This window comes from Triplophysa dalaica, chromosome 1 (assembly GCF_015846415.1).
Source record: "Triplophysa dalaica isolate WHDGS20190420 chromosome 1, ASM1584641v1, whole genome shotgun sequence".
NCBI lineage: Eukaryota > Metazoa > Chordata > Actinopteri > Cypriniformes > Nemacheilidae > Triplophysa > Triplophysa dalaica.
Window position 1 is genome coordinate 7,095,133 of NC_079542.1, and position 27,326 is coordinate 7,122,458.

General features: G+C 37.5%; 1 protein-coding gene across 2 annotated transcripts; it reads right to left on the minus strand.

The window, feature by feature from the left end:
- Window positions 1–943: 943 nt before the first annotated feature.
- Window positions 944–27,326, minus strand: vat1l (vesicle amine transport 1-like). 2 transcript variants are annotated; one of them, XM_056757059.1, is made up of 10 exons: window positions 27,292–27,320; window positions 26,667–27,039; window positions 25,771–25,900; window positions 25,168–25,383; window positions 24,856–24,998; window positions 24,013–24,116; window positions 23,517–23,572; window positions 23,166–23,360; window positions 2,901–2,984; window positions 944–2,330 (listed from the first exon to the last, which is right to left on the minus strand). In XM_056757059.1, exons 2-10 carry the CDS (start codon window positions 26,888–26,890, stop codon window positions 2,232–2,234), a joined length of 1,251 nt encoding a protein of 416 aa, XP_056613037.1. In that variant the 5' UTR covers window positions 26,891–27,039; window positions 27,292–27,320; the 3' UTR covers window positions 944–2,231. The 2 variants fall into 2 exon arrangements, with proteins under 2 accessions (XP_056613037.1, XP_056613046.1); XM_056757068.1 differs by lacking the exons at window positions 944–2,330; window positions 2,901–2,984 and adding an exon at window positions 16,989–17,359 and having other exon boundaries at window positions 27,292–27,326.

Consider the following 27,326-nt stretch of genomic DNA (forward strand, 5'->3'; position numbering starts at 1 on the left):
TTGTTTTGAGATAGGAAGACCAGGTCAGAGCTCAGTGTTCTCAGCTAATTTTAGAGTGTGATGCTGTGAGAGACGACTGCAGAAAAGCAACATCAGAAGGGAAATATCCTTTACTGTCCTTAGAACACACATGCACTCAAAACATTAAACGGCTACCTACTGAAAAGCAAAAACTACATTGGTAATAAAACCAGTGTCCAATAAAAAAATTAAAAAATTCTCCGTAATTTTTAACTATTAATTTAGAACGAAGGTCAATTTTATCACTGTCATATTTCAATATGCTAAATAAAAAACCTAGGAAAGGCCACTGAGTGCCTTACGTGAATTGAAAAGAGCAAAACAATGCTCAGTGCCATTTCTAACTCACTATTCGTTTTTTTAGCATTTTAATAAGATAAAGACCACATAAAAAACACACACAAATCGAAAAAAATGCTTTGCAGAACATTTTATTGTAATTCCATGTTTTGTAATCTACCACAAAACACTATAGATCATCCACTAAATACAACTACATGGCAACAATGCACTTCAGTGTCTCTTGATCTGAGATGACATAAGTGCTTAAAAGGCAAGTCAAACACTGTATGCCAGACCAAACAAGGAAACGTGAAAATATGCCTTCACATAATAGTGATTTTCATATAATTGCGCGAGAGTACACAAACAAATAAAACAAGACTTTTATGTGTAGGGGTCCATTTTAATCATTTTTTTTCATCCCTCTTGGGTGTAGATGAATTTCATTATGCTTAACATCAAATCGCCATATATTTCTTCCAAAGCAACAAAAAATGTAATATAATGCATCTATCTCAGAGTTTGGAGTAGATAATACGTCACACATTTGTTGAGAAAACAGTGCAAGCACCACAATACCCAACAGAAAAGTATATTACCACATGTATGCAGAACCACACAAAAACAGCTAATTTTGAGCTGTTTTTTAGAGTATATTTCGACCTGAAACAGGGATTTGAAATCATTATGGCTACTCTTGAAATTATTGTCTGATGTTAATAAAGTAAAACAAATATTGACAAATCTTCTCCCCTTCACTGCAAATACTGTATGCAACAAAGGCACTGTTGCAACAAAAGGCATTGTTGTTGTTGTTGGATAAGGATGTGCTTGACTTCAAAGTGCTTCAAGAAGGACTCTAAAACAATCGTTCAATATTTACTAACTTTCATGTCATTGTAAACCTGTGGAGGAGTGGAGTGAGCAGTTGGTTGCAATTGGCAACCTCACCACAATTCCACACTGGACCTTTAAGATAAGACATTTTGAGGGCCTTTGACATCAAGCTGATTATGAGTCATTTAAATATCTTAAAGGCTTAAGTATTGTGAGTCATGACTTGAGGTACACGAAGCATGACGCAAAAATAGAGAGAACAGGGGGAAAAATCCTCCTCTGCGCATTCACTCAAATTACAACAAAAAGCTTTTCCCAGTTTCTTTTCATCTTTCAGTCAAAAAACACAATGCTAGCACTAATGCTCTCATTTACGGTCATACGTTATTTCACACCCATATTTACCCAGAATTACAACCAGGGTTTAATAAAAACTACACTTGATAATTGTGAGCCTATTGACTAAGAAAATGTAGCGGTCATGAATCCTATTTTGCATTGTTTTCATAAAAAACTACACAGTGTCTCTGTACTGTACCAGGTAAAGCATAGTGCTAAGGTTATGGGTGTGGAGGCGATACACTTTCTGATGAAGAAATGGATAAATGTAAACATATTTTACACAAAAACAAAGACTAATTTTGTATCTCATTGATTCTTGAAGAATAAACTTGGTTTCGATTTAATATACTCACGTCATTAACAACAGCACATTAACAAAACCGGCCGAACAGCTCTCGCATTATCACAAAGTTACTGGCCACTTACGAGCTTGCCAATTTTCTCTTGCATTTGGCACTTGGTGAGTTTTAATTCTGTTGCTTTTCTCTTCACTGACTGACAGGCCGGAATAAGCATCCGAGATGCCACAAAAACATCCAGAAAAAGTCTATTTAACAATAACATTATGGTCTAAAACACTGGAACGTTTTAACACTGCACTAAGAATAGCACTTCAGTCGAACAATAAACACGGACCACAGTAAGTGTTTTCAACCTATTTGAAATACAGACAAAAAAGAGAGACATCACGCAACACACATTTTACAACAGCACAGGGTTCATGATAGTCTCTGGTTGGGACATCAGCTTCACTGAATGAAGGGTATTCTCTCCTTGTTATCTGTATCTCCCTCATGTTCTTCATCCTCCTCACCTGCCTCACTGGTCTCTGTGCTGTCATTGGCCATCTGAAAAAAAAATATGGAATCCACACGTAAGTAAGTGACAAATCTATTTAATATATTTAATTGCGAAGATAATGAATGTCTTCAAACAGAAAGCCTGACCCCAGGCATAAAAACTCCACACCATTGAGCGATGCAATGCTGTCATGTATATTCAATATATGCAGTTCAACAAATGAAGACATTTAATGTAGATTTTATGAAGGAATGCTGTCGAAGGCCATTATTTCCATAGATTGTTTCCTTGGAGAACAGCATCATTAGGATGCGTCTCCATGGAAACCGATGTGATGATTTGATCTGATTCTTGAATTACTGTAATTTTGTCCCTACTATAGGTGGAAGGAGTAGTAATCAAACATGCTTTTGTGCTTCATATAGATTTCCTCTCTGTCAGTTTTTGGGCGTTGTCATCAATACACAAGATATTACGAAACACAAATAATTAGAGTACAATACGTAAACCAATAGTTGATATAAACATTGTTTCACACACAATGTAATATTTTTGGTTGTAGAAGTGTTTTACAGAATACAGGTCTCAATGCAAAGGTTTTGGTGTGACTCACTCACCAAAGGCGTGGGAGACTTTTCCACGTCCAAAATGAGCTTCCCTATGTTTCCTCTGTCATGGATTCTCTGCATGGCCTCCTTCACCTGCAAATTAACACAGCATGAATCAACACATCCCATGCATTGAAAAACATTCACCTCATTAAGCAAAATACAGGTCTTGCGCTCACAATTGATTTGCCAGCTCCATACACCCTTGTCTTGAGTTGATGCAGTACCAATAACGGACTGAAGGGGGCCGCACGGAGAGAATAATAATACTGTTCAAAAAGAACTGATGTTGCTGCTGGATGATTTACTGAGATGCTGTACATTGTCATTTTTGGAGTAAAAAAAGGATTGCTTTTATTTTAATAAAAAAAATAATATAAATATAAATAAATATAAATAATTATAGCCACATTTCAGGGAAATGGGCACTTTTTCCAAGAAAAGTGCAGCTGTAGAAATTAGTGGTTTGTAAAGTAGGTGGAAATCAGTGGTTTGTCTAAACCTTGACACATTCAAAGATAAAATATATTATATAAATTGAATGAATGAATGCATGTTAGTCCTATTTTTATATTTGCATTATTGTCATGACAATGAAACTACTGTTATATGTACACATTACACATTACACATTACATACACAACTGAAAAAGTAAACAGGACCGTATGGTGCAATATGACAGTGTTATGAGTTTCTACAGGTTATGTGTGGGATGTACATGACCACGTCTTTTGAAGTAATGGTTAGAAAGTCTAAGGCCTTCAATAGCCGTACTGCAAACCTAACTAATCTGGTGCCTATTACACGTCGAACTAATATTGCTGTGGGGATAAGTAAGACTGTTAAGTTAGCACTCCTTAACATCCGCTCACTTAAAAATAAATCACTTCTAGTCAACGACTTAATAACCACAAACAATCTGGATTTTATGCTTCTGAATGAAACCTGGCTAGAAGACAGCTGCAGTGCAACAATCCTAAATGAAGCAGCCCCCCCTAACTTTACTTTTATGAGTGTTTGCAGAGCTGCTAAGAGAGGTGGGGGTCTAGCTGCTCTTTTTAAAGATATCTATCAATGTAAGCAAAAATCATTTGGGAATTATTTGTCTTTCGAATATCTGGGTATTGTGTTAAAAGGTGCTCCACGCATTTTACTTATCATTATTTACAGGCCTCCAAAATACTCTCCAGCCTTTGCTGAGGACTTTACAGAACTGTTATCGACAATTACCTCAGAGTTTAACTGTTTTGCCATTGCTGGAGATTTTAACATCCACATAGATAATGCAGAAACCAATATGGCAAAAGAAATCAATACTGTTTTAAAAACTTTTGATCTTACTCAGCATGTACATGCACCCACACACAATCGTGGGCACACCCTAGATTTACTTATCAGTAAGGGTCTAAACATTTCATCGATTGTTATCAAGGATTTAGCACTGTCTGATCATTTCTGTATTTTCTTTGATATATTGATCTCTCCTGCCACTGAAGCTAGGTCTGTGTCTGTCAAGAAGAGATGCTTAAATGAGAACACTAGTGTACTATTTATGAAGGCTATATCCTTAACACCAAGCATATCTGCAGACTCTGTTGATTTTCTCCTTGATTCCTTTAACTCAAAAGTTAAAACTGTAATTGATGATATTGCTCCTGTGAAAGTCAGGAAGAAGAGTGGCAGACAAAAAGCACCTTGGAGAAACTCAACAGCAGTGCAAAATATGAAAAGACAATGCAGAAAAGCAGAACGCATATGGCGGAAGACAAAACTTGTAGTCCATTATAACATCTACAAAGACAGCCTACATGCTTTTAATATGGAACTAGGCAAAGCTAGACAGACTTTCTTCTCAAATATTATAAACAGTAATTTAAACAACACACGCACTCTTTTTGCTACTGTAGAGAGACTGACAAACCCGCCAAACCAGATTCCCAGTGAAATGCTCTCAGACAACAAGTGCAGTGAGTTTGCCTCTTTCTTCTGTGAGAAAATCAATAATATCAGAAAGGTGATCAGCACATCCTTGAGTTGCCCTGGGGTTAGACAGATAATCAAACCACCTGAGAAAGTTGTTACTATGTCTGACTTCAAAGAAATTGATGGCACAATTTTGGAAGAAACCGTACAACACCTTAAAACATCAACCTGTTCTCTTGACACCCTTCCCACATCATTTTTCAAAAGTGTGTTAAACAGCTTAGAAGCAGATCTTCTAGAAGTGGTAAATGCCTCACTTCTCTCTGGGAGTTTTCCAAACTCCCTGAAAACTGCAGTTGTAAAGCCCCTCCTGAAAAAGAACAATCTGGATAAGACCATATTAAGCAGCTATAGACCGATCTCAAATCTTCCTTTCATAGGCAAGATCATTGAAAAAGTTGTCTTCAATCAGCTGAATAAATTCTTATGCGCGAATGGATACTTTGACAATTTTCAATCTGGTTTCCGACCACATCACAGCACAGAGACAGCGCTCATAAAGATAATAAACGATATTCGCTTAAATACTGATTCAGGCAAATTATCAGTGCTGATACTACTCGACCTCAGTGCTGCATTTGACACTGTCGATCATAACATACTTCTTGACAGGCTGGAAAACTGGGTGGGGCTTTCTGGGATAGTCCTAAAATGGTTCAGGTCATACTTAGATGGGAGAGGTTATTATGTGAGTATAGGAGATCATAAGTCTGAGTGGACATCCATGACATGCGGAGTCCCTCAAGGCTCAATTCTTGCGCCAATCCTGTTCAACCTGTATATGCTCCCAATGAGCAAAATAATGAGAAAGAACAAAATTGCTTACCACAGCTATGCAGACGACACACAGATCTACTTAGCTCTATCGCCTAACGATTACAGCCCCATTGACTCCCTGTGCCAATGCATCGATGAAGTCAACAATTGGATGTGTCAAAACTTTCTTCAATTAAACAAAGACAAAACTGAAGCAATTGCATTTGGAAACAAAGATGAAGTTCTCAAGGTGAACGCATACCTTCACTCTAGGGGTCAAACAATTAAAAATCAAGTCAGGAATCTTGGTGTGACACTAGAGTCAGACCTTAGTTTCAGTAGTCATGTCAAAGCAATAACCAAATCAGCATACTACCATCTGAAAAATATTGCAAGAATTAGATGCTTTGTTTCCAGACAAGACTTAGAGAAACTTGTTCATGCTTTCATCACCAGCAGGGTGGATTACTGTAACGGACTCCTCACTGGCCTTCCCAAAAAGACCATTAGACAGTTGCAGCTCATACAGAACGCTGCCGCCAGGATTCTGAGCAGAACTAGAAAATATGAACATATCACACCAGTCCTCAGGTCTTTACACTGGCTCCCAGTTAAATTTAGGATTGATTTTAAAGTATTATTACTGGTATATAAATCATTCAATGGCCTAGGACCTCAATACATTGCAGATATGCTCAATGAATATAAACCCAACAGATCACTCAGATCACTAGGATCATATCAGCTAGAAATACCAAGGGTTCACTCAAAGCATGGCGAATCTGCTTTTAGCTATTATGCCAGCCGCAGCTGGAACCAGCTTCCAGAGGAGATCAGATGTGCTCCTACAATAGTCACTTTCAAATCCAGACTCAAAACGCATCTGTTTAGCTATGCATTTAATGAATGAGCACTGTTGCCAATGTTCGTCCGACTGTCTGTACTGTACTGTATTTTACTTTTATAAACTGTTTTAATTACTCTTATTTCTTTTTATTATTTTAATTTCTTCTATGTAAAGCACTTTGAATTGCCACTGTGTATGAAATGTGCTATATAAATAAAATTGCCTTGCCTTGCCTTGCCTTAGCAGTGTGAATCAGTAAATGACACAACAGCTGTTAGTAAAACCATGAGAATAGGAACATGCCCACTGTTAACAGTGTTAAAACAAACTGGATAGGATTCATAAAGCATGACACAGTAAATAAGTTTTTATCAATCCTTTAAATACATCAGTCCGGAGGTTAAAAATATAAATGATATAAAAAATCTTGCCAGATTATTACATAGAAAAGTGCTATAATTCTGTTAGTCTCATAATATAAACTGTACAGAAAACACAATCCAGACTTTCAGACTGAAGGAGGAACCAGTAAGCATCACTGCCAAGGAAATATACTAAAAAAAACACTCGAAACACCTTTAGCAGTCCCATATGTGCTGACATGGCAACCACTCATATCGTGCACAACCCACATTTTTATTTAAAAAGTACAAACTGATTTAATGGCAAGGACACTGGGGTTTAGTTTCTAATATAAATCTGCTGCTCTCTCCATCATATTGTATGAGTGATAGCTTTAGGTACAGACATCAGTTAAACTTCCTTGTTCTTTCACCAAGCAGCATGTCCTCAGAACATCATTCATCCCCAGAAAACAACACTGTTCATTTCTCAAGTACATCCCTTAAATTCAGTTTCATTTCAAAGCTATTGCAAGTATGGAGGGCCTGATTGTGTTTGAATAAGTCCACAGCAGTGGTCATGTAGGAATGGAGACAATATAAAGCATCAGTGAAGAAATGGTCTCCTTCAGAGGCACAGAATACAGCAGACATATCATCTCAAAGCCTCACAAAAAAACTAAAGCAAGGAAAGATTTGATTTTTTTATCTAATAAAAAATACAGCAAACGTTAGGGTTGACCAAATAAAATAAGGAATTTTGGTTACAATGATGCAAAGACACAATTAAAACTAAGAATGCAGAGTTGATAATATGATCAGTCTGAGCATTTTAAACCAAAGTAAAGTTTAGGTAGATAAATTAATTAATTCAAAGGAAAACCTAAATAAAGACGCATTCTTGGAACTGTAATGCATACAGACATTGTCATTATAATTAAAATTATACTATATTATGATGATAACTGCCCGGCTATTCTGTGCCAGGTGGCGTCTGGTGCTGTTACAAATTTGGAGCACAATTTATCTCTCATTTTGATAGTGTACCTTTCATTTTATAAACACAAACTGGCTCTGACTTTCTCAGGTTGGTTGTTCTGCTTTAATTGTTTTGATTGTAATAGTCTACATTATTCTATAAAGAAATAAAAAAAAATTGTCATCATTTACTCACACTCATTCAAACGCCATAAACAAAACAGTTGTTGTGCGCTTTCTGTTTACAATGTTAGTAGATGTTGGTACAGTCTTAATGTGATTGCCTGAAGGGATACGAAACGGTTTCAGGACAAAAATGTGTGCATTGAGGGAAGAGAGAGAGATCCAGAGGTCGAGATTTTCATCAAATTATTTTTATACTGTAACTCAATCTTCACTTTTTTAGTCCTTGCCTTGAAAAATTGAAGTGTTATTAGGCCAAATTGTTACACGAATATTTAGGTTTATCAAAGTAAATAGGTCAAGGTCAAGTTAACTTCACATAGCAATAGTTACAAAATACTTAATAAAAACAAATCATGTCAAATGAGTAGTTAAAGTAAGAACAAGTATCCAACATACATTTCAAGATATTTCATAAAAAGAAATGCTAAAACACAAACTACAACCCCTAGTATAGTAAAAAATCCAAATCAAAACCTACTAATAAATAAACATGAGAACAAAATAATGTCTTAATAAAGGTTATAATAGTAGTTAATGTAGGAGAGGCTATGAACGTTATTGGTGTATTCCAGAGTTTAAAGCATAGATCTCAAACGAGAATTCGGGACATTCAACAATAGCTTGTCTGAAGATCTAAGAGATGTCCGTGTAAAGATTTAAAAACAATTGTTAAGACCTTAAAATCAATTCTTTGCTTCACTGGGTACCAGTGGAGGGAGGCTCTGAATAGGCTAAATATGGTCCTGCTTTTTTGTCCCAGTCAAAAATCGAGCTGCACCGTTTTGTACCAATTGTAGTCATGAGAGTGATGACTGACTAATTCCAGCATACAAGCCATTGCGGTAATCAAGAGATGTGATAAATGCATGAATAACTGTCTCCAAATCACAGAAAGAAAAGAACGATTTTAACTTTCGCAGTTTAGTTTACTTGTTTATCAAACTTCAAGAGGCAAACAAAGATAACCCACAAAACCTTAAGTAGCACGGGAACATTTTAAGAAAAAGCCAGAAATACATTGCACGGGTCAAAATTATCGATTTTTCTTTTATTCCAAAAATCATTAGGATATTAAGTAAAGATCATGTTCTATGAAGATATTTTGTGAATTTCCTACCCGAAATATATAAAAACGTAATTTTTATGAGTGGTCAGCCTGCTACAGCGCCTCTGATTAACAACTTCAAAGGCAATTTTCTCAATATTTTGATTTTTTTGAACTCTCAGATTCCAGAGTTTTAAACGGTTGTATGTCGGCCAGATATTGTCCGATCCTGACAACCCATACATCAATAGAAATCTTATTTATTCAGCTTTCAGATGTTGTAAAAATCTCAGTTTCGAAAAATTGACTCATAAGACTGGTTTTGTTGTCCAGGGTCACATATGGGTGGTTATTTGTCTGAAGGGGCCCCAGGAGAGTAGTGTAATTACAGTATCGATCAGTGCTTTTGAGCCTAAGAGGATCACCTCTGACTTTTTCTCATTCAGCTGGAGAAAATTTACATCCATCCAGTCTTTAATATCCTTTAAGCAGGCTAGCAATGAAGGAACAGAATCACTGCCAGAGTCCAATGGCAAAAAAAACTGGGTATCATCTGCATATATGTGATAAGAGCCCTTATGACGCTCAAAGATCAAACGTAAGGAGAGCATATAAAGAGAAAATAAGAGCAGAGAGCTTTACATGTTTATCAAATAATGAGAATCAAAGTGTTCTCCGCAAACATCTTTTTATAAAGAATCAAACGTTTCTTTCAACTGCTCAGTACAGCCTGTCCTCATGAGATCTGCACAGAAGAATCTGAAGGGCTTTCTGGAAGTCTGCGATTAGAAACAAATGAAAGTGTGTACGGACTCGTGAGACTTGGAGATCTGCTGTTAATCCATTTATGAAGGGCAGAATGATGTGAGGTCCCGTGAGGTCTTTGTCCCATGCTAACAAAAGGAAGTTTTGAGCCGAGGCAGCGACTGAGGGACATAAATACTCAAACTGTATCTTTGATTCAGAGGCTGAATCAAATACACCAGATTGTACCTATGTATTTTCAGAGGAGATGGGCTACTAATGGTGAACAGGCTAAATATTTTCTCCTTTATTCAAAATGACACTTTGCTATAATAAAACATATCGATCAACAAAAATTTCTTTGACAAAATGTTCTTTAATTTAACATTTGAAATTGAGCTCTTTGCTTTTTAGTTTTGAGGCTTGATATGGATAATTATTAGATCTAACGGCAAAATATTGTGGAAAATAACAACCGTTAAATCATGTAGTATTTCTCCTTTAAATATTAAGATTTAAAGCACAACATAAATTTAAGTTGTTATATACAAATCTTCAAATATAAAAAACCTACAGTATATTCAAAATTCAGCTCTAAAGATTCTCTGTCCTTCATCCACACAAACTCACTTCATTCTTTACACTACACTTCCTAGACAACATAAGCCATAATGAAAGGTAAAGCTCTTCAAAACAGGCATACACACCTCAGTATGTGTGGGAGAAAATAGATTGAATAATGTAAAGAAAAAACATATCAGCGATGGGTGTAATACTAAATTACAAACTGCATAGTGACAACTTTAGAGTCTCCAGTAGGAAGACAACAGTCGCATCAATCATTTCCTAACTAAGCATGAAAGTAAGGAAACAACAAATAAACAATCTACTACAGTCAACATCGTGAAAGGGATAGATCAGCCAAAAATGTAATGTAACAGCAAACTAGTCAGTTGAAAGCAAATTACAGTCGTCTGTTGTCACTAAAGAGTTTATATTATATTGTATATAATGAGAGTGACATATAATTTAATGCTTAAATGCTGAGTGGGCAATCATGTCCAGAAATGTTTTTTGTCATGCTTGTTGGAAGTCTCTTAACATCCTGATAGCAATTAATAATTAAAGCGAAACATTGGTATTTTTATAATTATATATCTTCTGTGAAAGGCACAGGATCAAAAAATCATCAGCGCACTCTTGTGCGATGTGCAGGCAGCGGGACAACGGCGGAGAGGGAGAAGGTTCCCAATGTTTGGTATCGTAGTAATGTATGTAACTCACTTTGTACTGTTATGTTTTCTCACCGGTGAATGTGACATGACTTCACTGGAACCGATCCAACAGCTTCTGGTCTATGTACGCGCTCGTATGTTTTGGAGGAGGCGTGGCTTTGGATGGTGATTTGCGGGAGGGAGGGATCGTATGATTGCGATGCTAGCAGGCAAACGTTAGCATTTTCCAAATGATCTACTCTGCCTTTAAATGTGAATCATTTTAAAGTAAGGGAATCTATTTATTCATACATTATGTAACTGTCTGGGCGTCTTATTTATTTACAGTTGTGTTCAAAATTATTCAACCCCCACTGAAATTGATTTTTTTGGTCGGTTTGACATTGATTATGATCATTCAGTCATCCATTACAATTAAATCAAAGAGGCACGTGTAGGTCAGACAAATATAACATAACATTTATAATAAAATAACCACAAATGTCTTTTCTGAGCTCACATCATTATCAGTTTTATTCAACCCCCAAGTGACATTCAATCTTAGTACTTAGTACAACATCCTTTTACAGTTATAACAGCTTTTAAACGTGAAGCATAGCTTGACACAAGTGTCTTGCAGCGATCTACGGGTATCTTCCCCCATTCATCATGGGCAAAAGCCTCCAGTTCAGTCACATTCTTAGACTTGCGCACTGCAACTGCTTTCTTTAAGTCCCACCAGAGGTTCTCAATCGGATTTAAGTCTGGTGACTGCGATGGCCACTTCAAAATGTTCCAGCCTTTAATCTTCAACCATGCTCTAGTGGACTTGGAGGTATGCTTGGGATCATTGTCCTGTTGAAAGGTCCAACGTCTTCCAAGCCTCAGGTTTGTGACGGACTGCATCACATTGTCATCCAATATCTCCTGGTACTGAAGAGAATTCATGGTACCTTGCACACGCTGAAGCTTTCCAGTACCTGCAGAAACAAAACAGCATGATTGACCCCCCGCCATTCTTCACAGTAGGCAAGGTGTTCTTTTCTTATTAGGCCTTGTTCTTCCTCCTCCAAATATAGCGTTGATCCATGGGCCCAAACAGTTCTAATTTTGTTTCATCAGTCCACAGAACACTATCCCAAAACTTCTGTGGTTTGTCCACATGACTTTTGGCATACTGCAGTCGACTCTTCTTATTCTTTGGGGACAGCAAGGGGGTGCGCCTGGGAGTTCTGGCATGGAGGCCTTCATTACAAAGGGTGCGCCATATTGTCTGAGCAGAAACTTCAGTACCCACATCTGACAAATCTTTTCTCAGTTCCTCAGCAGTCACACGGGGACTTTTCTCCACTCTACGCTTCAGGTAGCGCACAGCAGTTGAAGTCAGCATCTTCTTTCTGCCACGACCAGGTAGCGTTTCAACAGTGCCCTTTGCCTTGAATTTGCGAATGATGCTTCCTATGGTGTCTCTTGGTATGTTTAACATCTTTGCAATCTTCTTACAGCCATTGCCCTTCCTGTGAAGAGTAATCACCTGTTCTCTTGTCTTCCTGGACCATTCTCTTGACGTCACCATGTTTGTAACCACACCAGTAAATGTCTAGAAGGAGCTGAGTATCACAGTCATTTTAAAGCTGCCTAATTGGTGCATATTAGGCTTTATTGCTGCTCCCTGATATCCACAGGTGTTTTCAATACCTGATTGAAAACACTTCATTGAACCTCTGTTCTTCAGAGTGGTAGTCTTTAAGGGGTTGAATAATTATGTCAATGAAGAATTCACAAAAGAAACATTTACTACTGTATTACAAAACAAATTGATGTCATTTTAGTTGCATATGGTTCTTTAAGAAGTCCTTGTAGGATTTCATTCTGAATACAATTACAAATGTACACTAAATTCCCTAAAACCATTTACAGCATTGGGGGTTGAATAATTTTGAACACAACTGTATATGCATACGTGTCATTTTAGTTATTTTTTGTGTTCTGATTGTTAAGGTTATCGTTCTACTAGGCACAGCTTGTTCCTTTAAATATGAAAATGCTATTGTTTTTGGACAAATATGTATTCCTTTTACATTCTCTTTTATTACTTAATTAAAGAAACACAAAACATCGGCTCTTTTACATTTGAATACTTCATAGAATAAGTATTACTTACAATCATGTCGCTCTATCAATTGCAATGTGAAAAGTGCTTTAGGAGTACATCATTTTTTTCTCATGCAGGGATGTTCAAACGAATCACAATCTTCCTCTGTTTTTTTCTTGTTTTCCAATTTTGACATCATTAAAACAAGATAATGTTCAATTGAGAAAAAAAAGCATTTATGGCTTGATTGCAGAGAAAGTGTTAATAAAGTTCTTGCTTAAACAACCATCTTGTTTTAAGAATGCTTGCATGATTGTTTTGGAAAACAATAGTTTCTTAATTTTGCATTATTGGCTTTGACACTGTGTTTTTAATACATCGCACTCAGCCATGCGATATGAGGGACAATTTGGCCAGAGCCTACTATCCACAGGTCTCAGGTCAGTGCTGATCTTCATGCCTTTGTATCTGAAGCAAAGCATCTGCCAAGTCACAATTCTCACAGGTCACCAAACAACAACAGCAGCAGTGCAGACCCCTGGTTACCATGACAACAGCGCAATGCACACACATGTGATTGAGATAGAAATGTCAGTGGTTCCTTTGTCAGGTGCAGCAGAGAGCGGCCAATGAGGTTTGTTGCGGTCAATGACGTGAGACTAGACGGATCACATGAAAATTGAATGGAGCTCTTTACCATCAAAGAGGATCCCAAAAAATGAATGTTGTCAAAAAAGAATGATGCAATTAGTTCAATAACATGGTTGATTGTCACTTTTGGTCAAATATAATTATGTTTTAAAAGGTTTTGTGAGATACGCATATAGAAATCTTTATCATAAGAGAAGCGATAACCGAATGTGCATTACATACACCGCAAAGCACCCTGCAGGCTATCATCATTCATACTAAACTAAAAACAAAATGAATATGAGCCTGCTGAGAGCTCGGAATTGCTCAATTTCACATGAAGAAAGTCATCTTCATATCATGGCAAAGGAAAAGCAGGGAGACAGCAGCTTTAACCGTAAACAAATAATGAGATTCTGTTCCCCGCGGCAGCTCCCTGCGCAGATGTTACCGATGCCTGTCCTCGGGTCGCTCATTTGGCGCCCCTGTTTTTATTACAAAAACATTCCTGGCTCATACTTTAAATCCCTCTATATCTTCCTCTCCTCTCCTTTTTTATTTTGACCACCCCTTACAGCCATTTTCTTTGAATCGTTTTAAATCCTCTTCTCCTGTTAACAATGTGACTGTTTTCTGTGGGAAGTGTGAGCTCAGTCAGGTGGTTGGGACCACACACACGTTTTTAAGAACAAAGGGTGGGTTGTAATCACCTGACAGTCGATAAAGAATCAAACTGCATTACACCATCCTGACATAAAATGTGATATTTTGGTCCACTGTGTTATTTTTTGGAGGAACTATTGACAGAAATGCAATTAAGTATATATGACTAAATCTTCAGAGGTGTATAAAGACCTAACATAATGAAGCGTTATGTTTTTATTATCTTAGAATGAGCTACTTCTATCTTCGTTAGCGGATTGTGGTCATATCTGCAGTCGTGACGGATAGTCCGCGGGTCGGGCAGGTGCGATAATAAAAAAGTACATTATGATTAATTGCGGGTGGATAAGATGAGTAAGTTATGCAAACAATAACTAAATTCTCTAAAATATCAACGTGTTTTAAATGCAATTCCATCAGGCAGAATAATTTGCAGACTTTCAGTGCGTCGCGAGGATGGGACAGGGATTCTTAAAGCAGAAATGTGACCCTGGATGACAAAATCAGTCATAAGTGTAAATTTTTAAAAAAAATTCACATCATCTGAAAGCTGAAGAAATAAGCTTTCAATTGATATTTGGTTTGTAAGGATAAGACACTATCTGGTGGGACAAAAAAAGCAAAACATTGAGAAAATCGCCTTTGAAGTTGTCAATCTGAGGCACTGTAGCAGGCCATCCAATCACAAAAAGAATGTTTTTATACAATTACGGTAGATATCAAATATCTTCATGGAACATGATGCTTACTTACTATCCTAATGATTTTGGGTAAAAAGAAAAATCGGTTATATTTACCCTACAATGTATTTTTGGCGATTACTTAAAATGTTCCTGTGCTACTTAAAACTGGTAAACTTTGTTTTATAAAAATAAAAGAGTTGATTTAAAAGCAGCCTTAGTTAAACTTATTATTTAGCTACTATTAAAAACTGATCACGCTTAAAACGAAGAATTATATTGAATTATGTGATAATTGGGTAAAGGTTGGATGCAGATATCTAGATAAGAGAAAATTATAGCTGCGTGTGGGTGGCGGGTGGATGTTTTGTTTGAAGCAGCTGAATAAGGTGACATTTGAGCTGATCCGCGCATCTCTAATCTACATACACCACAGGTCACCTTACATGTAATTCGCCTTGTTGTTTCTACAGTAGCCCTAAACGGTCAAACTGTTCTACAGAACGTGTTTCGTAGAGATATTTCCTTCTGCAAAGAAGGAAAAACGCAGCAACGTTTTCGTCCTGTGAGAGCCGACATAGTAGTTTGAAAGGGAGGGGTGAGCGGTGGAATGAGCGGTTGGTTGCAATTCACAACCTCATCACTAGATGCCACTAAAATCTCCTCATTGCTACTTTAAATCATATAGTGATTTTTTTGTTTTTAATTCAATAAACTCAAATCTACATGAAATGAGTCTCAGTCTCAAACAACACACCCGCAAATCACTGGCTGAACGTCTGATACGTAAGGCACACAAAATTGGAAACACATCAGAGTTTGAAGCTGTAATCTAACAGATTTAATTAACAATTTAGTAGGGACTTATAATTTCAAACTTTGATTGGTGACTTTACATGTCAGTCTGATGGTCTCTTGTGCAGTACATTATATGGCCAATGAAAGCTGCTATGGAGATTCCAGACTTCAGTCCAAAGGTCTGGCTACATGAGACTAATATAAATAGATGGTAATATAAATAATATAGATACAACATAAATAAAAAGTGTTCATTAAGTTTTGGAATGACCCAGTTTTCAAGTTCGATTCGTATCCATTTCTCATATGTTCCTCCTAAATAAAACACAGCTGAGAATTCAATCAGGTCTGCTCAACTATAAAAGAAAAAACCCCTTTTCAAAATCAAACTAGATGCCTCAAAAGGCAGCACAATGTGGTTGCTCACGTGTAAGGACAAGTAGGGAGAACGATACTATCCTTCTATCGCATGTGTTTGATCAGCGCTCTGTAGCTGGCAAACAGAACTACAGGTGTGTGTCGCATAACAAGCTGGCAATTATTTTCAATTAGCGTTTACAAAAACACACAATTAGGGTCATGTATTTAAAAACTCTTTTGAACATGAAACAATTTAGAACAAATGAATTAAACCTGCCATAGTGACACCAAACTGTATGCACACCAACAGAGACTTCAATAAAATCGTTTACAAAGAGTATCAAAAAGCCAAAATAAAGACTTTTGTTGTGAAACAGAATAGATCAAAGAATACATTTCTAAAAAAAAAAGTAAAACCTATGATCATCTTTAACAAAACAACCATGCTCTTTCTCAGGCACTTTTACATGTTAACAGCGCTAATACATACACTAGCAACAGTGAACAATATGCACTTATGCTGGAGGCCATCAAACTAATCTCCAAAGCCAAATAACCCACATTATTTTTTATTATAAACCCAAAAACGTTTACAGCTGACACGACCAATCAGTGATTATATAAACAGCGATATAAACACAAGAAACAGCTGCAAGAAAACATCAAAAACGTGTGAAAGCGGTGGAGTGAATCACAGTATTAAATGGAAAAAAGCCAGCTTTGACAAAAACATATAGTAATCATACCATCTGTACTGTATAATGAAAGCTTTTTAAAATGCAGTCAATCAAACAGCCAGTCGGTCAGACATATTTACAGAGCACATTTACTGTACAAAATTTAAGCAAATTTTGCTAAAAAAATAAATAAATAAAAATAGAAACCACCACCTACAGCAGCTACTGTACCGTAAGCTTGGTTCCCACTTTTTACTCAGTTTAATCAAACAGAAATTCATCCGTTACTTCCTAAACAATGCAACGAACTCTCATGTGCTAACGTGAACTCTCAGTTATGAGACTGTGACTATGGAAAGTGAACGGTGTAAAACGCTGCTGATTGCTGCTCACAGACTGTGTCGCTCTGATGTGTTTTTATGGAGGTGGGGGTCTCTGGCAGTGTAGGAAGAACAGAACGACATAACCAGCTGTAATCAAAGAAAAGAGACTGACAGCCCACACACAGCAGATGATTACATATAGGAACACGTACCTTTCTAGATACTTTCAATGGAATACTCTGTGGAAAGTCACGAAGAAGCATCAATTGTTTCAACATTAAAGATATTTCATTTTATTACGTTAGAAGGACTAATTAGAAGGTTTAAGTATACGGATTTGCTCCGACTGGGACCATGTCAACTCAAAGTAGACAATTCATTCACGTGCTGCATACAGGACTTCCTACTCGTCTGATTACCAAGAAAACTGCAAACTGATCAAAATCATTGTTATTAGTACAATTTATCGAATTACGTCTCTAATAACATAGATACAGTATATTAGCTTTTTACAGTAAACTGCAAACCTTTCTCTTCTAATCTAATCTAATCGATTGTCTGATGTTGTGATGAAGCAGGTTGTAAGCTGACTCCATGATCGATTAGATGGCAAATGAATAAATGAGAACGGATACGTTAGATAAAACATATCCTTTCTCTCCAAGACAAAAAGGTTATATATTGCAACAACATTACTCGCTCTAATGTAGCACACAACTGCTTATTTTACTGCTCCTGGAACTAAGTGCAGCATTTGACACAGTTGATCATGCCATTTTATGGTCTCGTCTTGAGCACTATGTGGGCATTGGTGGTAATTCCCTCAAGTGGTTCAAATCTTTTTTGACGGACAGGACCTTTTCAGTTGGCATAGGTAGTGCTGTTTCCTCTACAGCCTCCCTTTCTTGTGGGGTGCCTCAATGTTCCGTCTTTTCCCCCTGGGTTTCAATTTTTTTAAGTCATGGATTTTCCTTCCATTTCTATGCGGATGACACCAAATGTATCTACTGTTTAAGCACAAGGATAAGAAGGGCTTGGACTCTTTGCATGCCAGTCTTGGATGGCCTACAATTTCCTCCATCTTAATGCTAGTAAAACTGTAGCCATGTTGTTTGGACCCATGGTGGGTAAAGTCAAAAGCGCTAGCAATCTGGGTGACCTTTTTTCATCTATTAAACCTACTGTGAAAAGTCTTAGAGTTACTCTGGATTCGGCATTAAAGTTTGATAAACATACCAATAAAGTAGATAAATCCATTTTCTTTCATCTGAAACTGCTAGCAAGAGTTAAACCGTTTCTGTCCTCCAAAGACTTGGAGAGTCACACCTGCTTTTGTTTAATCTGGGATGGACTACTGTAATTCTTCATATGCTGGTATCTCTCAGACCTCTTTATCTAGGCTTCAAATGGTGAAAAATGCAGCTGACAGATTTTTAACAGGAGGCCGTAAATTTCATCCTATTACCCTATTTTAAAGGCTATGAACTGGTTGCCGATTCGTCTGAGAGTTGATTTTAAGATACTGTTGTTTATTTTTAAGTCTCTTAATGGTCTTGCTCCCTCTTACCTGGCTGTACTAATGCACTGGAAAACCTCGGGCAGGTGTCTGAGGTCTTCTGACAACTACTCACTGGCTCAGCCAAGGACCCGCCTGAAATCTAGAGGCAACCAGGCTTTTGCTGTGGTTGGGCCCAGAATATGGAATGCTCTGCCGCCCTACTTGAGATCCTTGTCCTCTGTAAGGCTATTCAAATCTAAACTGAAGGTCAATTTTCTTGAGCCTATACTATTACCTATACTGTTATTTTTGTTCTTTTCTTGGTGTTTTGTTGTAGATTGTAAATGGAACCTTTGAGTGAAGTCTGGGCACTGTAACACAGGAGATGTAAACAGATGTTTTTCCAACTGTATGAAGGCCCGTTCACAGTCTTCCATCCAGGGCACAGGATTCTTCACCACCTTTGAGGTTAGGTTATTTAGAGCTTCTGCCATGTTCGCGAATTGTGGGATAAGGTACCACCCTACCAACCCCAGGAGCAAATAAACCTTCTTCTTAGTACATGGTCTAGGGCAGTTTCGTGGCGCTTCAACTTTATCCAATTGGGGGCACACTTTACTGTTTCCTAACAGGAAACCCAAGTAACGGGTCTCTTGCTTTGCCCAGTCGCTTTTTGCTACATTCAATGTTAAGCCAGCATCAGTGGTCTTCCTCAGGACTCAGTGCAGGTGACTTAGATGATTATCCCAGGTGTCGCTGTAAAAGACCACATCATCCAGATAGGCAGCACAACAGTCCTCGCAGTCTCTGAGCTCATGGTCCATCAGCCGCTGAATGCTGTGTATTCTTAGGACTTCTCCTCCAGTGGCAGCTGCCTGTAGCCTTCACAGAGGTCCAAAGTGGAGATATACCACTTTGCTTTCCTGAAGCTCAGTGGTAAGAGAATTGTGTTAACAACGCAAGGTTGTGGGTTCGATCCCAGGGGATTGCAAATACCTATCTAAAATTTATAGGACAAAGCAATGTAAGTGCCACTTTTGCCAGTAGCTTGTTTGCACTTCATAAGAGCAGGAGCACCCTCTGTCCAGGCTGATATTCTCAATGTCTGGCGCATGGTCGTACCACAGCTTCTGGGCTTTCTGAAGATTCTCACCAGCCTGCTCCCGGTATACCTTAAGTCCGTCCCTCATCTGCAGCACATACTGAAAAATGTTAAGTTTTTTCTCAGTGGTGGATTCAGACGATTCCCAGCTCCTTTTCAGGAGATCAAGCAGACCCTGGACAGACCAACTGTACACCAGGTCAAAGGGGGAGTAACCTATGGATGCTTCTGGCACCTCACGGTAGGTGAAGAGTAGAAACAGCAGCCACTTGTCCCAGTCCTTGTGTCATTGACTTATTTCCTCAACATGTTTTTAAGGGTCTGGCTAAACTGTTCTACAAGTCCATCTGTGGATGGTATGGGGTGGTCTGAATGTGGCTGAAACCAAGCTGACGATAGGGCAATTTCATGTGGTGAGAGGTGAAATTAGTGCCTTGGCTGTAATGATTTCAACAGCAATGCCAACCCTGGAGAAGAGGTGAATCAGAGAACTGATTACTTTGGCTGTGGTGACTGTGCTCAACTGGAAAGCATCTGGATATCAGGTGGCATAGTCACAGAAGACCAAGATGTACTGATTCCCAGAACTACACCATTCCAGCGTTCCAACTACATCCATGATAATTCTTCTGAATGGAGTGAAGATCACCGGTAGAGGATACAGAGGAGCTCTGGCCGATCTGCAGACAGCACAATTTTTTGACAGACAGAGCATGTGGAACACTAAGTGAGTACATCAAAAAACATAGGGGGCCAGTACAACCGATAACGGATTCGTTGATATTTTTCTGGTGTGCTTGGTGACCTGCCCCGGGTATAGTATGTGCAAGATGTAAGATGAGAGACCTACAAAGTTTAGGTACAACAAGACGTTTAACACCATCAGACACAACATAGAGGACTGCATTTTAAACAATATAGACTTCCGCTCAAAGTGACAGAACCTTTCCCTCTTCACCACTTACTTAAGCAGACAAGGGCTTAAAAGTTTCATCGTCTACCTGTAACTGAACAATGTTTTAAGGTATTTTCCATTCTTTTGTAGACAATTCCTATACCAGAGTACCCAAATGATAGGAGATGTTGAACTCTCCAGCAGGGCCTTTTTCAGGTCTTCATAGATGTTAGCCCTCTCGTTTCATGGCCATGTACATCTCCAACGCCTTGTTGTATGTATGATGGCGCAGCCACCATAGCACGTTATTGCAAAGGAATACTTCTATTTACAGTATCCAAGAGTCCCTAAAAAGAACCCAAAATATTTACAAAAAGCAACAGGAAAAAAAACAATATTCAGTCCATATACACAGTACCGTGGCCAAGACAAATCCTTCCTTTCCAAGTATAAAAAGGTAATGTATTGCAACAAAATTCTCGCTCCACTGTTGCACACAACTCCTTCACATTTAAAATGAGAACCGTCCTTATAAAGCAAAGGCTCCACACACTTGAAAAAAACCAGATAACCAACAGGGATTTTTACATCTGTACCAGCTACAAACATGTATGTATAGATGAGTACATTTTTAATATAATAGAAGTTATATCGTTAAACACATACAACAAATATATTTAATTGCGTTATTTTTTATGCGTTTCACATACTAACAATAAAGTACTTTTTCTCTTTCTTTCCCAAGACACATTTAGCCTCAAAACAGTCCAGCGACCCCACAAATGGACCTCTATTTAAGGACCTGCGAAACTCCGCCTGTGTTTAGCCCAGCCGCTTGCTGTAGCCACAGAGTGCTGGACCCGGAAGACAAGACACAACAAAACAACCGGCAACACAAACAGGCAGAAAAGATGACAAATAGCTGACAACACAATGACAAAACTAAACTTGTAATCATTTAAGTAAATCAAGATGCGTACCTAAAACTTATCTAGTACTTGCGTGTGTTTATTGAATATGTTGCTTGTCTGGGAGAAATGTAAAACATCGGCTGTGTGTGCATGTATGACAACCAGAGCGATAGCTCAAATCCCTGTGTGCACCTGAGAGAGCGTCTAAAACTGTAAATGTGTGAAAAGACATGTAAAGAATTGAATAGAGGTGGGAGTATAAGTGCCCTCCTACCCGGTGACAGAGTCCTCTGTCACAGATGTGTGATCCATTCATTTATTATAAAATGTCAACAAAGAATGTGACTCTATTTAATCATTTGGTTTAGGAATTATTGCACTAAACTTAGGTGGTGTTGTGACAGCCTCATTATAGATTTTTTTCAAGAGCAGCTTAAAGATTGTCAGTATTTTACTTTTGTCCAATTCTTCAGCTGTTTGCCTGTTTGAAAAGCAGTTTGAAAATCAGCACATTGCAACAACACATTTGCATGTCATACAGTTTTTTGCCTAATGCATCTTTTAAATGTGGTTTGTCTGAATGCACAGTTTTCAGCCTCAACGTGAAACGAATAGGCATAGAATAGAAATGTAATGCTGTCAACATTAATATAATGCTGATAAGGTATAGAGTACAATGGGTTTTGTCTTATTTTTAGTGCGATTAATTAACTACCCCTCTAGTGTGAACACTGAGAGGGGAACAAATTTGCCAGCCTGGTAAAGGTGTCCGAGAAGACATGGAAGCTTGTGCACATAAAAGCGATGAAGCTGAAATACTGTGAACTGTCATTTAATGAATCCTTTTGGTCTGTTATTACCATTAATAAAATCGTAATGTTTTTCCAGTCATATCTTGTTCGAGCCATTTATTGCAAGCAGATTTTATCTGTGTTTTTTTAAATCCTCAGTTTCTAGCAGTGATAAAGTGTAAGGATCACAATCTAGTTCATAGGTTCATAGTAAAGTTAACAGAAATAAACATTTTATAGTAATAAACTTGAACACTAAAATCGCAGTATAATATCAAACAACAGTATTATATTGTGCAAATTATATTTTCTACAGCACAGTACTGTCATTTGTTTACTCTTTTACTGTAATAAACTGTTGCTGCAGATTACGGTGTGTTGTAAAATTACACTATGTGCTGGCAAATCTAGCTGCCGGTTGTTTACTGTAATTTAACAGGGAATGTTTTACAGTGAATGTTGGCACAATTATATTTGAATTATTTATTTGAATAATTTAAATTTATTTAATAATTATTTTAATTAACTACAAAAATCTTTGTGAACATTCAATTATGATAACATTGTTAAGATTGAAGAAATATTTTAGTGACCCCAAACTTTTAAATTGTGCCTAACACAGGCATCAATTCTATTATACAACTTTTTTGTGTATTCGCTTTCCTCATTTTTTAACGCATCTTTATATATTTCCAAGAAAACATTTTCAAGTATTATCATATAGAAGAAAACCTATACAAAGCCATTGCCTCTTACCTCCTCAAGAGCCCATAAGGAATCTACAATAGGTTTAATCTTCTTCTGTTCATAGAGGGACAGAAGTTTCTCTACAGCTGTCTTAACCTGCCTCCATCCGCCCTGCTTGAATAGAAGGTTCAGGAAAGAGAATCCAGCCATGACCTTATTCTCCTCGTAGAGTTTGATAGGGTTCACCTTCTCGACCTGCCACCACTGAGACACAAAGAGCAAAAAGATATTGCTTTGTTATTGTTTTTATAGAAAACAGAGCCCCAAACCACACAACAACAACAAACACATTGAAGGAAAAACATTTATACTATGAAACTTTGTAAATTATGAACAGAAAAGATATGCAACAGCACTTACAGATTTGGCAAAGCTGAAGAAACTTCTGGTCTCTCCTGTCACCATGTTTGATGAACCTGGAGGTATGTCCAAACACACACAAATTTGTTATGAGTAGAGCACAAGTTAATAAGCTTAATAATTGATATGCTTCATTAATAATGTGTTTATTTCTTTTCTAAGAAGAGTAATAAAAAGCTCTTGTTCAGATTGCCATTCAAACCTGTATGTGATTCTGTCTTAAAGTATATTATGACTCACGATATTGTGAGAGAAATGTTTCACAGGTGACTTTGTGTCCATACAATGGTAATCATTAGAGGCCAATGTTGTTTGGTTACCAACATCTTATATCAACAATCTTATTTTGTGTTCTGAAGAAGTCCTACATGTTTGGAATAACATGAGGGTGAGTAAATGATGAAAGAATCTTAATTTTGGGGGCACTTAATGTGATTTGGTGATATTTTAGAGTTAATAACTTTGATTATAATAAAATAATCAGCGTACTACCAACCATACAGGATGTAGGTTCCCATTGGCTTGAGCAAAGCCAGACCTTTTCCAGTATTCTCTCCACACAAACAGTCTAATACAATATCTACTCCTTCTGGAGATATCCTACAAGAGAAAAGAAAAGTTGTCATCACAATTTTTACCCAATGTTCTGGCAACTTCTGTTTATAAACTTATTCAATAGCTTTACTATTTAAAACTGGCCTTGTCAAGTACAACTAGAGGGAATGATAGGAATGTCATGAACGCCAATGCTCATGGACTGCCTACAAGCTTCTTGTGATGCATGGATTCTGTCTATTGAGTGACAAACTTGAGACCAATTTAATTTAGCTCTGCCGCTGATCCTGAGAGGAATGTGGAACCATAGTATAAAGAATTTTAATCTCTTCTCCAATACTCCACATGAATTTCTATTAACAAAATGTTAAATTCACGTTACATGAAAAAGTAATAAATAAAGTAAGACATTGTTACAAACTCTCAGTACCACTTTGTACCAATTCTAATTCGCTTTGAGTAACTGTTCTGAGCTGGCATGCTGCTTCACTTGTTTATGTCTTTGGCTGATCAACTCTCAAATAGAGCCGGTCCCTCTCTCTACTCTCTATCCATCTGCGGGGTGTTGCTATGGGGACCACAGCCAAACGGTTTTAGAGGAAGCATCTAGTGACGTCTGCTTTCTCAGACCTGCTCTGGCCTCCCGGTATGACTCACTCTTTGATTTCCATCGTTCTAATGAGTACAGATGCTCATGAGCAGTCCTGCTCACAGACACATCTGTCTTTTCTGGTCCTACATCTAGTTGATGTCAAATCCAGCATGCATGCTTTTCGATCCTTACTTTTTAACTTCTGGAACATAGTCAATGTTTCTGTCAAAGAGATGCGTCACAGAGTGCTTTATGGCTTCATGTTTGAAGGGAGAGGCGGTTCCAAACACAGTGACGTTGGGGAGGGTGGAACACAGCTGAGCCACAGCCTGACCCTAAGAGTAAAAATACACGATTGATTAGCAAATTGTTGACAACCTGAAATTAAATTCAGACGAATGCCTGTGCAAAATACCTATGATTAAGCTTTTTTCAGTACTTTGCGATGAAAAACACAAACTTTAATAAGACGTATTAAAGACCCTGAAAGCAACACAGACTTACCACCCCACCTCCTGCTGAGTGAACTAACACAGACATTCCCTCCCTGAGATTGGCCACTTCAAACAACATCATGTACGCAGCCACAAAGTTCATGGAGAAAGCAGCAGCCTCTGGGAACGTCATGTCGTCTGGGATCTTATACACGAAATCCAATGGCGTGCACACAACCTCAGCCCAGGCATTGTAGTTCACAAAGGCCATAACTCTGTCACCTATCTGCAACGAGATAAAACAATTTCCTTATACGCTGAACTTATCAATTTACATGTGGTTGTGTTAACAGTATTTTACCAGTTATCACAGTGTATTCGATTTGGTGTCACACTGTGCCATTGGATCCTAAACATGGTCCTGGATTACACCGCTGATGATGTATCAGAATAGTATTGTACTGTAAATCCTACTAGGATTTTTCCCAATTTCCCAATTCATTAACATGAATTACTAACCTCTTATCTTATCTTTTCTTGCAAATAATAAAATGTTAAAATGCCATTTTTTACCTAAAGCATGCAACAATGTAGATGTGAATGTAGATGAACAGTTTTGTATTAACTTCTATTTCTATCTGCAAAATAGCATCAAAAACCTTCATAAACATACCTCAAACCCTTTGGTGTTTTCCCCCATTGCTTCCACAATCCCAGAACACTCAAATCCCGGCACAAGGGGGGTTTTAGGAGGATTATCAATATTTCCTTGACGCACCATTAGATCAAGAAAGTTCAGGCCGCTGTTAAATTAAAAACCAGCATCCAGATCTTAGTAAATGTCAAGCAGTCTATGTACATTACATATAGTGAAAAACCTCTCTGTCTTTTATACCGATTATATTAAAAAATATATATTAAAAAATATGAACATGAAGTTCAAATGAACAATATTTTTTTTAATCCTGGTGTCTGTTAGTGTCTATATTCTACTAAAATAGTAGGCTATATTTGACATTATGAGCAATAGTATATAATTTATCATAAACGATAGTATATAGCCTAACATAAAAGACCATTAACTGAGATTACTGAATGTAATCCTTATTATTAGGCGAAATTATGTATCTTTAAAAATATTTATTATTTATAATTTATTCAATAAATAAATCGAAAAACAGTGAATCTCATCAAAAAGCAACAAGATTAAAGCTCACTGCTTTTCCATTTAAATTCTTCACATCATATTTAATACAATACTTCAAGCATCACAGAGTAAAAATCAAGCTTTTGCGGCTTTTAAATCTCTGCAATACATGATATCCGCAGAGAAACCTGCGCATGTGCGCACAGACAATATTTCTAAATATTTTTCCTATTGTTTACATTACGCTTGACAGGCCTTGCATCCACTATTTATCTGTAATACAGTCTTTTAAAACCAATAATGTGTACATTAGGTGAGGACACCTGTTAATCTCGCATCCTCCTGCTGCAACGTGTTGCTGCTCTATCTCATCATTCATCACGCATCAATGCTATGACACAATTTAACACGAATATATTTACCATGTTTTCACGCGAATTTTGACTTCTCCTTCCTGAGGCTCTGGCATGGGTTTCTTGGTGACTTTGAGTTTGTTTAGACCACCAAAGCCCGTCAGAACCACAGCCCGCATTTCTTTCGAATCCACGGCCGAAATGGGATTCTCCGGCTCCATTTTGTCTATCATTTGTTCAGTTTCTTCCACGACCTCCGTTCCATCTTGTGCCATGTCTGTTGCCGATGTCATGAGCCCAAAGATCTGCTAAAGACCCCCTGTTAACTGCGGTCTGTTCAGAGGTCCATCCTACAGTGATGTCTGATGATCCACAAACGAATCGGTTCTTTTAAACGATTCTTTCGAACCTATTTGATCGCTGAGGAAAGCGACATACGCATCTAGGGATAACATAACATGATATGGTATTTTCGTTTTTCTGCAAATACTTGAGACTTTAAAAAACAACGCACACGAAAAAATAATCAGGGTTTAAAGGGTTCGTTGAAACAAACAAGCTAATTCATTGAAATAAATCACACAACTTACATGACCCATAAAGCAAGCGTCAGTTACAGTACCGTAAAACTGGTACTAGAACACATGAGAAAAGTCAAAATTTAGTATGGGACATTAAATAAGAAAAAACCCACCTGCATTAAGCAGGAAAGATGCCAAAAATGCAACT

Coding starts and splice junctions, on each gene's coding strand:
- vat1l (XM_056757059.1), bottom strand. CDS start 26,890: ATGACATCGGCAACAGACATGGCACAAGATGGAACGGAGGTCGTGGAA. Junction 25,901..26,666: donor AAAATTCGCGTGAAAACATG/GTAAATATATTC, acceptor TTAATTTAACAG/CGGCCTGAACTTTCTTGATC. Junction 24,999..25,167: donor ACTCAGCAGGAGGTGGGGTG/GTAAGTCTGTGT, acceptor TTTTACTCTTAG/GGTCAGGCTGTGGCTCAGCT.